The sequence below is a fragment of the Malus domestica genome, chromosome 03 (genome assembly GCF_042453785.1).
Source record: "Malus domestica chromosome 03, GDT2T_hap1".
NCBI lineage: Eukaryota > Viridiplantae > Streptophyta > Magnoliopsida > Rosales > Rosaceae > Malus > Malus domestica.
The window spans coordinates 568,127-581,042 of record NC_091663.1 but is presented as its reverse complement, the minus strand read 5'-3'; the positions used below and the strand labels follow the sequence as shown (position 1 = coordinate 581,042).

The window sequence follows — 12,916 nt, the reverse complement described above, 5'->3', positions numbered from 1 at the left end:
TCCAACGGTCCATGTTGTTTGATCCCGAGGATCCTGATCTCCTGCTCAGGAGAGGATCCAAATCCATTATTTCCGTCCACAATCTCAAATAGCCACAAATATCTTTGTCTTTCACGCGCTTTGGAAACCCAGTGTTATGGACCGCCCAATCACAAAACTCTAACGCCCGGCGCAAAGCCCCTGAACTGGTCCAGTCATCCCCACGCGCCTACCCACTCCGCACTAGCGGTTTATCGTTTCAAACTCCCGAGACCAATAAAAAAACTAAAACTAAAACTAAAAATAAAACAAATCCAAAAAAATAAAAAGAAAAATTCAAAAGAACTGAAAGGCCTTTGGTTTCTCCACCACCGCTCTCTCTCCCTACTCTCTCTCTGAGTGGCTCGAAGAAAACGAAGAAGACGAAGAGGGAAATCTACGATTGCCTACAGATCTAGGGTCAGGGTTTCGGAGGGGCATCTTGATCTGTGAAAACGGTGCGTTTTGGGGGAAGAGGAAGAAGAGGATGGATTCAGTCCCTTCGAACTCACATGGGAACCTGGATGAACAGATTGCTCAGCTCATGCAATGCAAGCCCTTGTCCGAACAAGAGGTACCCAAAGCCTCTAACTTTTCAGATTTTCAATTACTTTAATTTTAATTTTAGTCCATTTCTTTTTATTTTTAATTAATTTTTGCGTGAATGTGTTTTTGGTGAGAATTTGTGTTGAGTTTTAGGAAATGAGACGGATCGAGCTCTGAAATGTTAGAGCTTGATGGGGCAGATCGAAAAATGTGGTGCATTTCTTTGTTTGCGACTATGGGCGTGGTCTGTGAATTGAATTTAGCTGAATTAGGGTTCTTATGGGACCGATCTAGGGTTGTGATTTCATATAATTTGGGGATCCATGAATGAATGTTTTGATTTCACTTAGGTGGGTCGATCTTTTTATTGGATTTACCAATGGGTTAAAAATTCTAAAGAAATACATGAACTTGGTGGTTTGTAAAGATTTGTTCTGCTGTTAGGTTTGGGTATTGGGAATGTGGGTCAGATCCCCTTTTCCGTGGCACTGCGGGCTTCTGTGTGTGGATTTGTGAACAAGAAAAGCAAAATTTGGGTTTCTAAGTCTAAGGCCACAAAATCTGAATCTTTCAATAGATTTTTAAACCTATGTGGAGTTATGATTAGCAGAGACTTTGTGGAGCGTAGTATTTGAGTATGGTTTTGGCTAAATGTGATCATTGCAATACATTGTTAAGGAGATACCTTGAATTGTCCTTGTTTGGACAGTTCTGAAATCAGTAATGTTAAACGTCCTTAGTTTACGTTCTATTCTATGAGGAACCTCTATACACCTTCTGATTTGCCAAATAATGTGCACGCTGCGGTATATGCTTTTTAGTGCATGTAAGCATACCAATATTTCTTGGGGAGGGATGAAGGGTTGTGTGGGTATGCAAGGCTGATAAATACTTTACAAGAGTGGTAGCTTCAAAACTGAGTTGCTTTAGTGCTTCTTGAATTGCAGAACATTGGCTATGTTCTGTGGTACATGAGCCTATACACTACTACACGTTATAAGACCAAAAAATTGCTCATTGAAAACGCTAATGAGCAAGAAAACGGAAATCGTTATTGAAAGTGTGTGCATGTTCAATTTAATGTTTGTTGGTTTCTTGGGAGTTTATTTAAGATGTAAAATAATTGTCATCTTAATTTTTTTGTTTAATATAGGTAAGAGTGCTCTGCGAGAAGGCCAAGGAAATATTAATGGAAGAAAGCAATGTCCAGGTGTGCCTTTTTAGTTGCAAGTTTCTGTTTCATGTCTTTCTTTGTATTGTTTCATACAGGTTTTGGACCTATAATGATTTGGACATGTCTTGAGGTAAATGAATAACCATTTTGGATCTTATGTTTTGCAGCCTGTAAAAAGCCCTGTAACTATCTGTGGGGATATTCATGGACAATTCCATGATCTGGCGGAGCTCTTCCGCATTGGAGGAAAGGTATTTGTTCTGATTGGTCTATTTAATTCTTCTTACATTTGCTTAATAGGTTGTTACTTATTGGTGATGTTTTCTCTTTCCTAATTTGTAGTTTTCTGGTTTGTTCTGTTGGATGTTTCACTTTCCAAAACTAACATTTATTTCCTGTTGTTGCAATTTTGTTTGCAGTGCCCAGATACAAATTATTTGTTTATGGGAGATTATGTGGACCGTGGCTATTATTCAGTTGAAACAGTGACAGTAAGTATGAGTATTTTTATTTCTACTTATCTTTCAATTAGTTAAGCTATAATTTTAGGGTGGCACTAAGATAAAAGATATTTTGGAAACTCTGAGCAATGTTTTGGTTTGATTATTTAGGGTTTTGGTCAATACAGTAAGTTACAATTCCTAATGAAAGACATTAAAGTTTTACTATTGAGAGTTGGATACATGTTGAACATGAGCTATAATGAAATAGTATGGTTGGGATATGTTAGCGCTTCCAAGATTATGCTAGCAGGGGAGACTGAAATAGGGTAGTACACATTAAGATAATGAGATTGGCCCCTAAGCTATATTGCACTTGAGAACTTAGTGTTCTTATGATGGGAATTTCTGGGAAAAAGGGGATGTGTCATCTTCCCTTTTGGCATCCATTTATGCATATCATTATGCTCCTAACTTTATCTTTTTTATTCAGCTCCTAGTGGCCTTGAAGGTGCGTTATCATCAGCGTATTACTATCCTAAGAGGAAACCATGAAAGCCGTCAGGTATTTTTACCATCCGCTTTCTTGTTCATATAAGTTTGGTAGTACTTGCATGTGTGGTCTTTGATTGTGGCTTTTTGTTTCCCCATTGCAGATTACTCAAGTTTATGGTTTTTATGACGAGTGCCTACGGAAGTGAGTTTCTTAGCATCTTTTGTTTTATGGGTCAATTTTGATACAATTAAGATTTATGTGTGGCTTGTGACTTCTGGAAGAACTCCATTTTCCATTTTGCCTATGTTCGGGCCTAAAAACTATATACATGTAAAGGTTTGCTTTTTATGTTTAGTTGTCTTCTAAGTTTAGGTGTAAAAATTTTAAAAATGACCAGTGAGCTATCGTGTGCATATATCTGTACATGCATGAATGTAGGGTATTGTGTGCTTTTATCTGTACATGCATAAATGTAGGTAGGCATAATTATGAACGCATGTTGATATAGTATATTTGTATTTGCAGTTTCTGTGCTACATTAAAACCTCCACATATCACATTCACATTCATTTGATGTATTTTCAGTTTGATTTCATGATCATACTTCTTTTACTGGATAAAAGAGTAAAATATGAACCAGGAATTAAATTGATGAACACTATAGTGTGAATCAATCCTTGGGGTGTACCAAATCAATATTATGTCAGAAGTGTATTACCTTAAAGAATTCAACCTACTGTTGGCCTTTATTAATCTCTTATGCCCATGAAGTTGACTGTTGATCAGTCATCTAGTTTTTGTCTTCCCGCTTGTCCTTGATTGGATGTATCGTATTTATCAAGCATGTATAGTGACCCGTTCTATTTCTCTTTGCAGGTATGGTAATGCCAATGTTTGGAAGATCTTTACAGATTTATTTGACTATTTTCCACTGACAGCATTGGTTAGTATAGTTATATGTGACTTAATTATGATGCTTAAATGGTCTGTGTAGGTTAGCGAGCCAGTGCCTGCACTTGGATTAAGTTAACAGTCAACATGACCATGAACATTCTTGTTATTGTATCATTTGAAGATAAGCACCCTAGAAATTTCTGGGTGCAACCTTCTAGTTCATTGCTACCAGTTTAATTACATGAGTGCCTCTAGTTCCTTTTCTACTTGCTGTCCTCAATCATGTTGCTCTGCAGCATGACTGTAAACTGCTATTACTTTACCACCACCTGTCACATTGATCTACCCTTGCATCTTTTGTTATACACTCATTGTTGATAGTTGTAGGTGTAAATAGTTCCTTTTCCAAGTATTGACATATTTTCTTTTATTTGTTTAAAGGTTGAAAGTGAAATATTCTGTCTGCATGGAGGGCTGTCTCCATCTATTGAAACCCTTGATAACATACGTAATTTTGACCGTGTACAAGAGGTTCCTCATGAGGGTCCCATGTGTGATCTTTTATGGTCTGACCCTGATGATCGCTGTGGTTGGGGTATCTCTCCCAGGGGTGCTGGATATACGTTTGGTCAGGTACGTTACCCATTCATTTCGTTTCTTGTTGGGGTTGGTGGTTTGAATCAGTTGGCCAGTCTTCTAGAGTCGTGGCCTTGTAGGCTGATTTGCGTCCTTTTGTTGTTTTAACAGGACATATCCGAGCAGTTTAATCACACAAATAACTTAAAGTTGATTGCTAGAGCACATCAGCTGGTCATGGAAGGATACAACTGGGGTCATGTGAGTATTTATCCTAATTCTGTGGCCGTTTTTGCAAATTGTTTATTTTGCGAAGGAAAGTTTGTGTAATTGATTTGTTTACCTTATAAAGGAACAAAAAGTGGTCACTATATTTAGCGCACCCAACTATTGTTATCGCTGTGGAAATATGGCATCCATCCTGGAAGTTGATGACTGCAAAGGTCACACATTTATTCAGGTTGGTCCCTGCTTTCTCTCCCAAAACCCAACCTCTCCCCCCCCCCCAAAGGGAGAAATGCTTGAAACTTTGTTATCTTGTATTTCAGTTTGAGCCAGCTCCAAGGAGGGGAGAACCAGATGTGACCCGAAGAACACCTGATTACTTCCTATAATGAGGGTGTCAAATCAGTTGCTGCTGCTGCCTGCAAGGTCTACGTATTGAGGGGTATTCTTAAATTTAAGATTATGAATTACACAACAGTGGTGGTGTTCGGTTTGGGAAAGAAATCGTGTATGATTGGCAGGTTAGGCTTCCTTGGATGGCGCACGAGTCTGCAAAAAGGAAGTAGCGGAGGTGGCGACACTGTTGCAGCATATGTACCATTTCCAGCAAACAATGTGGCATCTTCTGTTCTGATTTTTCATATTTTTTTTCTTATTTTATTTAATTTTTCTGTAGAAGGATATGGTATTTTTGGGGGGGTTGGTGATCTGTAGAGGGATGATGAGCTTGCTTCCTATGATGGGTGCTATTTTATTTTTTTAAAATTTTCCCCTTAGTATTGAATTCTAAATGTTCCAATAGGTTTATTTTATCTCAATTTTGTTTCATAGTCCAATTGATAGTCTTGTTGTTTTCCACTACACGAATCTATTGTTTCGCTCTTGATTTTGGCCGTTTGTATTCAATAAATCAAAGGATGGACGTTTGAAGATTCCGATTAGCACGTTTGAAGATTCCAATTATGTTTCTTTAATCGGAAGCCAAACTTCCCAAAACTCGGGAATAAAATAGAATGGCTTTGGCCAAGGGAGAAAAAATTGCCCTTGGATGGGAGAGTTCTTTAGATGAGCTATTCTTTTCTTTCGGCAAGAGAATGTCTCTATTGATAGAGATGATATTCTACATTAAATTCATTTAAGGTACGGGAGTGAGATACGAACTTGGATGCAGAGGTGGGAGTGCATTGCTCTAACAGATCAACTATTATATTCTATTGAGATGAGGTACAAAGAGAAGGAAAGTTCAAACAATCATTCTTCGCACCTTTGTTATGAATGTGAATTTTCGTTTGATTCTTTGTTTCAATTTATACAGGCAGTGAACGCTTTTAACTGCTTGAGTTACAAGTCTTTTGAAATCTATAACGACCAAAAATGTACACAATTTATACATAGCTCGATTACTCGCAAAACATGTTCAAGTAATTTGATGTGTAACTTCATGTTTTTATTATTGGGACATCAAATTATGTGTTGATAGAGATCTTGTGTATGCCAAAGGCAGCATGAGAAGTTTCTTGGCTCTCTTTACGTACGCTCTCTTTGTCAAGTTATCGTAATCATTGTCTTCGATCGCGTCTAGTATGTTTCGATATATCAGTAACGATGACCATACCTGCAAAAGTATAGCAGATCATTAGATAGAAAAAGGGAGATGACTTCTAATCTATCCTGCATGACAAGAACGTGTATTGTTAATGAATGAACAGGTAAGACAGCAACAAAGGGACAACAACTTCGACAACATATTTGTTTTGTTGTTTGTCTTTGTATATTCTCTTAGTTTATATACCCTATGAAGTAGAATGTTTTGTTTTCTAACCGTTTAGAATTTGCTTCTGTATGAAGCGCTTTTGTTAGAAGTTCGTATGCTAGAAACACGTTAAATTCATATTTAATTTCAAGTGTTTCTTGAAGAAGCACATGCCTAGAAAGCTCTTCTATGAATCAGGACTTTCAAGTTTTTCTAACAAAATATGGTTAGAAGTGCTCTTAATTATCAGAAAACGCTTTTAGCCCTTCCAGATTAGTCTCAAAAAGGTGATGGAAGGATTTCTTTTTGGTCCATGACATCAACGATGCTAGTAATGGAACAAAATCAATTAATGAAATTTTAGCAAAGAGGTATATACCGGCCAACGGCTAGCCTTATCAAGCTGAGAAGCTCCTTCTTCTGCTAGGTTGAAATAAAACCTTGCTCTTGTAATCTGTTTTTTCATGAATGCTCTCCATTGATCAGTCACTTTTCTTGAAAAAACATCGTTATCGCACAACCCAAACTGCGCAAGCTCATCTTGGGGAAGATAAACTCTTCCTCTCATTGCACTGAAAAAACAATAGAAAAAAAAATTCAAATCACAGGCAAAGTGAACTCGAATTTGTGTGCAAGAGAGGGGGACACATTGCCCTAATCAACTAACTTAACTCACGTTAGGCAATGAGGAACATAGAATGAGAAATTAGTACACATCAAAGAAACTTACTCCTCTCCAACATCTCTAAGGATGTTTGTGAGTTGGTTTCCTATGCCCAAATATAATGCAGAATCATATGTACTTTGAGTAGAAATTCGAGAATCTGGTGCAATTCCCATTATAGGAACACTCATTAGGCCGACCGTCCCTGCCACATAGTAGCAGTAAAGATAGAGCTCTTGAAAATTATGGTATCGGCATTTTTGCGTGTCCATTCGCATACCCTCAATCATGTCCCGAAAAGGCTTTTGGTCACAAGAAGATGAGTTCATGAGATTAAAAATTTGACAAGAATCAAATGATGATAAGTTTAATGAACTAAATAAGATATTTTATAAGCACCTTGATGTCTAAAGGAAAATTAAAAACGGTATGAGTCAGCGCAGCATCAAGCATGTCATAAGGCCGTCCTTCGAAAATGTCTTCCAGTCTCTGTTCCCATCTATCAAGAACTTCCGAGCTCATGTAATCGGAATTCGGGCCATCCACCAGTTCATCTGTCCTCCTACACCAAACTGCATTTCATTTTCCTAAGAATCAAATTTATATTCATTCAAATTTAATTTTTGGCAACGAATGAGGCAACTTAATGAACATGATTTTTCTTCCAATTATATAAAGTTGTACGTCACCATTTTTTTTTAATTTTTTTTTTAATTTTAACAAAGTGATACTCTAAAATAACCTACCACGTGATACTACATGAACATAGAGAGTTGAATTCTCACCATAGATTGCCCATATTGCCTTTTGACGCTCTTCTGTCATAAGTAAAGTGCCTGCATCAAAAGAGCACACCATAATTAAATCTCATATTCATGAAAAAATTATCATTATTTATTAATTCAGTAGCCTGGCAAGCAAAAGATCCAATAAAAATATTTGATGGAGAAAGAAACAAGGGTGATGAAGTTGTACCTAGATAGAATGTCTTGGCATATTCTGCACAAAGGTTCTTGCACCTCTCATATGCTTCTTCAAGAAAGCTAGGGTTGAACTGCGGCCTGCGCCGGCCGCCTTCCCCGTCCACACTACGAGTCTGAGACTGCCTTTGAACGATTTCTTGCACGTGTAAATCAGCAAGAGGAAAGCCTTGAATCGAAAGCTCAGGAAAAACAGGCCTGCTTCTTTGCTTGGGAGCTGTAATCACTTGAGCTTTTGCTGCTGTGACCATAGATATTCGACGCCGAATTCTTCCATTGCTCTCTCCGATGTAAGTCTTTCCTGCGAAGGAAATTGTAGAACACATTTGGAAGTTTTTCACTTCTTTTCGAAAGGGTCTAGAGAGTAAGATAGAAATGTGAAATGGAAGACCTCCTCTGCATTTAAATATCCCTCGCTCTCTTTCATGATGTGATAATTGAAGATAAAACGTTAAATATAATGCAGAAAAAAGGCCCACGAGTAAGACAAGCCAAATCTTGGATTAAAAGTCGATGACATTTCCACCTCGCTTTCTTCCCAAACGCTTCTTGTTTCTAGTAAATTGAAAGTCCAAAACGTGTTTCTGATGGTTTTTACTATGGGGACACTAAGCATGCAGTAAAATAAGTTTTAGTGCTACCTTATCGTCGGTTTAGTGTCCCTCTAGTGAAATAGAATATTTGTAAAAATAGAATTAAAGGAGCACTAAATGAACAAGAAAATGACTCTAAATTATTTTATATAGCAAATGGTGAATTGCCCTGGTGGATAAGATCTTCCTCTTTAATTAGCCCAATCCGTCTTGGATCCAAAACATATTATATATAAGCAAATTATTCTGTTATTTTAATGAAAAGTTTGTAACTGGTTTTGTTTGAGCATATTTCCGTAGATTATACGGCATCAACTAACAAATACACACACTTGAGTACAAAACCCTTGTTGGGTAGGAGAATGTGACGTGATTTACAAAGAGGCTGTTGTGTTGTTTTGTGCTGTCTTTAGCTTATCTACCCAAACGTTGTTGCACAAACTGTCTTCTTCTGCAAATCTCATCGACAGAATCTTTCTGAATTCATCAGAATTTGATGCTCCTTTGAGCTTCTTGACTCCTTTTTTAGTATTTTGTCATGGAGTGACGTTTCAGATTTAAGATTTTGGGGCTCCAAGTCGAAATTAACTTTGAAGGAAAAAGATGCTTATAGTGATTAAATAAAGCATGATTCAATAAAATAATGAGGAAACAGATTAAACCGTCGTCATCTGGTATGAATTTGGAAGCTAAAGATGGCGAGGGAAGTACTTAATTATGAATGAAGCACTTTGGATCCAGTATTAGCATTGAATATTTTTGTTTATTGTTGTTTGTTTAGGAATTTCAGCCGCACTGCAGACGGCTATGAAGTAGAAGATGAATCAATCATGAAATAAATCTACTTTTCAGTCGCCATAAAATGATAAGATGTCAACACTTTATAATTAGACTACTTAATTCCTTTGGTTTGGTAATTTGGAAGTTGACATTCATTTCTTACTGCAACATACATATAATTTTAGCGAGTTAACTAATCCATTCCTAGGCACCAAATGTGACCTATGGTCTCGTTTGATGTCTGTGGTTGGATTTGATTGGATAATACATTGGATTCAATATATGTTGAAGAAATAAATGGATTCAATTTTGAAATTGTCCAAGTTGAAGGTAGAAGATGAATTAGTCACGAAATAAGCTTATCGCTCACAATCTCACCATATTTTATAACGATTGGAAGGAAGAAGTTTCTTTAGTAACTAATTCAAATCCAACTTCAGACACCAGACGAGGCGTATATGTACAAAGATGTAAAGGAAGAAGTTTTATAGATAACTAATTCAAATCCGACTTTAGACATCAAACAAGGCCTACATGTACAGATGCACAATATTTTATATTTCATCTTGCTTTCAGTTCTCCCCACTTTTGTTTGACAATATCGAGACAGATTAATAAATCTTTTGCTAACTAGAGGGCGGTTGGGGGGCACACATTTGTTGACAATATCCAGCCAGAGGGAATAAATTGTTTTGGAACTTGAAAATATCATGTGTAAAATGATACGTTGGAACTCAAAGTTTTGTCCAATCCTCAAATTAGTACTGCATCCGCACATGAAGATGCCATGGGTTGATCGGAGATTTCTGGATTAAGTGAGTAGGTTGAAGCATACATAACAGCACTATTGTATGCCGATTAAGTAACATATAAAATAAACTATGATTAAGTAATAATATTCAACCTTCGACTCGTGAAACACATCTTCAATTCAAGGCATGTTCATCTACTGTCTTAATCCTCTTTAAAAAAAAATTGAAGACAAAATACTATACATGACATGCCTTCACTTCTTATTTTTTATTTCCAGATACAAGTGATATCGAGGAAGGAGGATTAGGATATGAGATCTCATGTGAAGAGTGAGTAAATGTTCTTAACTATTTGAGCTACAAATCATTTGCGGATTTGTGAATTTTCCAATTATGCAAGGGTTTTTGTTGTTTCAATGACAACATCGAGGTAATGAAGGCTAAGGCAAGCAGAAACAACCCCCCAAAGCCGGAGAGATATTTCAGTGTGACCGGTACACGGGATGGTACATCACGTGTCATTATACAAATGATGAGATATATGTGCTAAAAAGTTGATAACTTAAAAAATAAAATTTCCCACCACTTCTATTAAAACATGTGGTGTACCACTTGTATTCCCGTCGCAATTAAAAATTTCTCCCCGAAAGGACAATAAGAAACGGGTAATTGGGCATGCCCGGCGTCAAGCAACTTAACTTTGTCCTACGAAAAAACTGGGTACAAAAACAGAGATCAAGAAAAATATAGAACAGTTTTGTATCTATTAACTTATAGTGAGGTGTAATTTGTAAGAAACTATGAAAGTATTAGCTTCAATTTCATTTTTCCTAATATATACAATACAACCATGTTGTCTACACTGAAGATATATCACTCGTTTATCCTTAGACTTATTGGCAAGGGCTTAACTGCTGCCAGGACCACAGAAACTTTACATGCAAGAAATCCAATCATCCCGGCTATGAGTTGTTTCGGAGTGAATACGATTGGAACATCTCCGGAGCCATACTTCACTGTGAGTAAAGTAAAACCAATAGCCAATGCAAAGACAAATATTGGAGCCTTAGATCCTCCGAAGTTTTGGTTGGTCTGTCCTGTGTTCGTGGAAGTCAATTCTGCTGCGGGCAATCCATCAACCGACCTTTGCAGTAGCAAGAGATAGAAGAAGCCGCCCATCCCACCTGTTAAAAATGCAAAGCTTATGTTTTCCCCAGCTGAGAAGGATGCGACTGATGTACCAACAAAGATCAGCATGGCATCATAAAGTAGCAAAGATAGTTTCAAATCCTCGTATTCTCTCATGGTTTCCTCGTTTGATATCCCACTCACAGGTAGAGTTGATTCAGGGAGGCTTTTGGTGAAGATGGTGACGGGGTCAACCCCAGATAGCTCGGTCACAAGGCAAGGTCTAAGTTGCACCATGGAACTGTCACTTCCCTCACCCAGCAAGATATCCTCAACAGCAAAGTTGTAACTGAAACCAGTATACTGAAGTTTTTCTTCGTCTTTTTCTTCCAACGAACTTTGATTCCCACAGATAACGGTCAAGCTCACACTTCCTAACCGCCATTGACCTGACTTTGGAGAGTTTACAGAACAATTGTTAGCATGATTTGGTAAAACATGCGTAATGTCAGTATTTTAAGCTCACCTTTTGATCCTACAGAAATTCAACTAGTACGCATACGCAGAGACAAGAATACATATAGTTAATCTGCAAAGAGTAAGCCACAATATAACATAGGCAAGCCAAATGTAATTTTTCGGTATGCATATTCATTGTTTCATACTTAGCCTACGGATGCTAAACTAATTCTAGTCAGTCTAACCTGATTCAAGACTGATCCAAACAGCTCCAACTTTTCCAAGCTTAGGTCCCTCAAAGGTGAACTCATCAACAGAACCTCTTTGAAAGTGAAGCACGCCATCCTCCGACTCTGTAGCATGATTTGTTATGATACTCGACGGTATCCTCTGTAATATGGAGTCACCATTTTCATCTATCACGCAAAGGAGGATCCCAGCATTCAAGTCAGAGAGACTTGAGCCATAAACATTACTAGTACCTAACTTAACCTTGTATAAAGACTGAGATCCGTCATCCCTTAAAGACGAGAAAAGCTTTTCCACTGAGTTATCTGTGCAGATTTTCACTTCTGTAGCTGGCAAGAGACGCGAAGGCCTTGCATAGCCCTTGGAATCTGAACAAAAAAAAGGGAAATATTATAGCATACAGTTACAACATTAATCCCTGCATACATGAAACGCCTAATGTCCCGCGCTTCAGTTCCCCCTCCCCCAATGTTGTTTGTTTAACGGTACATATTTGACAAAAGTATAGAAATTCAAAGATTTCACAGGCAGGTTATCCAAAAATTTAAACTTTTGATATTTGTATTGGATTCGTTACAACCTAAATGAAACCATCTCGAAGTCAAATTCGTATTAATCTCAATTCTCTCTCTCTCTCTCTCTCTCTCTCTCTCACACACACACACACACACACACACACACAAGTAAATGGCCTGCACACAACAGAAGAAAGTTCAAAACCAAGTGAACGAAATCTAATAAGAATTCAAACCCTTTGTCTTTAACTTCTAAACAAGAAAAAAAAGCATTAAAGCCAATCCCAAAATTTACAAATTTTCCTGAGTTTTCTCAGAAACCAAACAAAGAATTTATCTTTCTTCAAATGAAGGAAATCCCATTAAGTGGAAAAGAATTTGGTGGGTGTCTGTTTACCTCGAAAACCAGAGAGTTTGGAATGGATTCGAAAACGCCGAGTTGGGGTGTGAAGGTGAAACCTTCGGCTGCTGCTCTGAAATTGATTTTCTGGGTCTCTTTGTCTTTTTAATAGAAAGCTCTGATTGGTTGCAGAGATTGAATGCCTCAGAGGAATCGACTCCATGGCTGCAGTTTCAGAGCCAGACGCAAGCAGCTGAGACACAGAATGAATGAGAGTTCGTATGGATTCTGCATCATCAAAAATTAAAAAATTAAAAGTAACGAAAAAATGGAA

General features: G+C 37.5%; 3 protein-coding genes across 3 annotated transcripts; 1 reads left to right on the top strand and 2 right to left on the bottom strand.

Moving 5' to 3' along the window:
* Window positions 1-271: 271 nt before the first annotated feature.
* On the top strand, window positions 272-5,205 carry LOC103415097 (serine/threonine-protein phosphatase PP2A catalytic subunit). Its single transcript, XM_008353455.4, has 11 exons — window positions 272-592; window positions 1,718-1,774; window positions 1,906-1,989; window positions 2,158-2,229; window positions 2,672-2,743; window positions 2,835-2,875; window positions 3,551-3,617; window positions 4,010-4,201; window positions 4,316-4,405; window positions 4,497-4,604; window positions 4,693-5,205. Exons 1-11 carry the CDS (start codon window positions 506-508, stop codon window positions 4,756-4,758), a joined length of 936 nt encoding a protein of 311 aa, XP_008351677.1. The 5' UTR covers window positions 272-505; the 3' UTR covers window positions 4,759-5,205.
* Window positions 5,206-5,606: 401 nt separating this feature from the next.
* LOC103415087 (phytoene synthase 2, chloroplastic) lies at window positions 5,607-8,149 on the bottom strand. The gene is made up of 6 exons (XM_008353445.4): window positions 7,762-8,149; window positions 7,572-7,622; window positions 7,186-7,358; window positions 6,853-7,088; window positions 6,502-6,694; window positions 5,607-5,984 (listed from the first exon to the last, which is right to left on the bottom strand). Exons 1-6 carry the CDS (start codon window positions 8,090-8,092, stop codon window positions 5,820-5,822), a joined length of 1,149 nt encoding a protein of 382 aa, XP_008351667.3. The 5' UTR covers window positions 8,093-8,149; the 3' UTR covers window positions 5,607-5,819.
* A 2,487-nt stretch (window positions 8,150-10,636) lies between these two features.
* On the bottom strand, window positions 10,637-12,907 carry LOC103415080 (uncharacterized). The gene is made up of 3 exons (XM_008353438.4): window positions 12,640-12,907; window positions 11,724-12,095; window positions 10,637-11,468 (listed from the first exon to the last, which is right to left on the bottom strand). The coding sequence occupies exons 1-3, from the start codon at window positions 12,803-12,805 to the stop codon at window positions 10,765-10,767; spliced, it is 1,242 nt and encodes a 413-aa protein (XP_008351660.3). The 5' UTR covers window positions 12,806-12,907; the 3' UTR covers window positions 10,637-10,764.
* Window positions 12,908-12,916: the final 9 nt, after the last annotated feature.

Excerpts from the sequence above, each read along its gene's own strand:
- LOC103415097 (XM_008353455.4), top strand. The coding sequence starts at position 506 with ATGGATTCAGTCCCTTCGAACTCACATGGGAACCTGGATGAACAGATT. Across the intron at positions 593-1,717 it reads AGCCCTTGTCCGAACAAGAG|GTAAGAGTGCTCTGCGAGAA; the intron begins GTACCCAAAGCC and ends TGTTTAATATAG. Across the intron at positions 1,990-2,157 it reads TCTTCCGCATTGGAGGAAAG|TGCCCAGATACAAATTATTT; the intron begins GTATTTGTTCTG and ends TTTTGTTTGCAG.
- LOC103415087 (XM_008353445.4), bottom strand. The coding sequence starts at position 8,092 with ATGTGTTCTACAATTTCCTTCGCAGGAAAGACTTACATCGGAGAGAGC. Across the intron at positions 7,623-7,761 it reads TGCCAAGACATTCTATCTAG|GCACTTTACTTATGACAGAA; the intron begins GTACAACTTCAT and ends CTTTTGATGCAG. Across the intron at positions 6,695-6,852 it reads CTTAGAGATGTTGGAGAGGA|TGCAATGAGAGGAAGAGTTT; the intron begins GTAAGTTTCTTT and ends TTGTTTTTTCAG.
- LOC103415080 (XM_008353438.4), bottom strand. The coding sequence starts at position 12,805 with ATGGAGTCGATTCCTCTGAGGCATTCAATCTCTGCAACCAATCAGAGC. Across the intron at positions 12,096-12,639 it reads CAAACTCTCTGGTTTTCGAG|ATTCCAAGGGCTATGCAAGG; the intron begins GTAAACAGACAC and ends TTTTTTGTTCAG. Across the intron at positions 11,469-11,723 it reads TTGGATCAGTCTTGAATCAG|GTCAATGGCGGTTAGGAAGT; the intron begins GTTAGACTGACT and ends CTCCAAAGTCAG.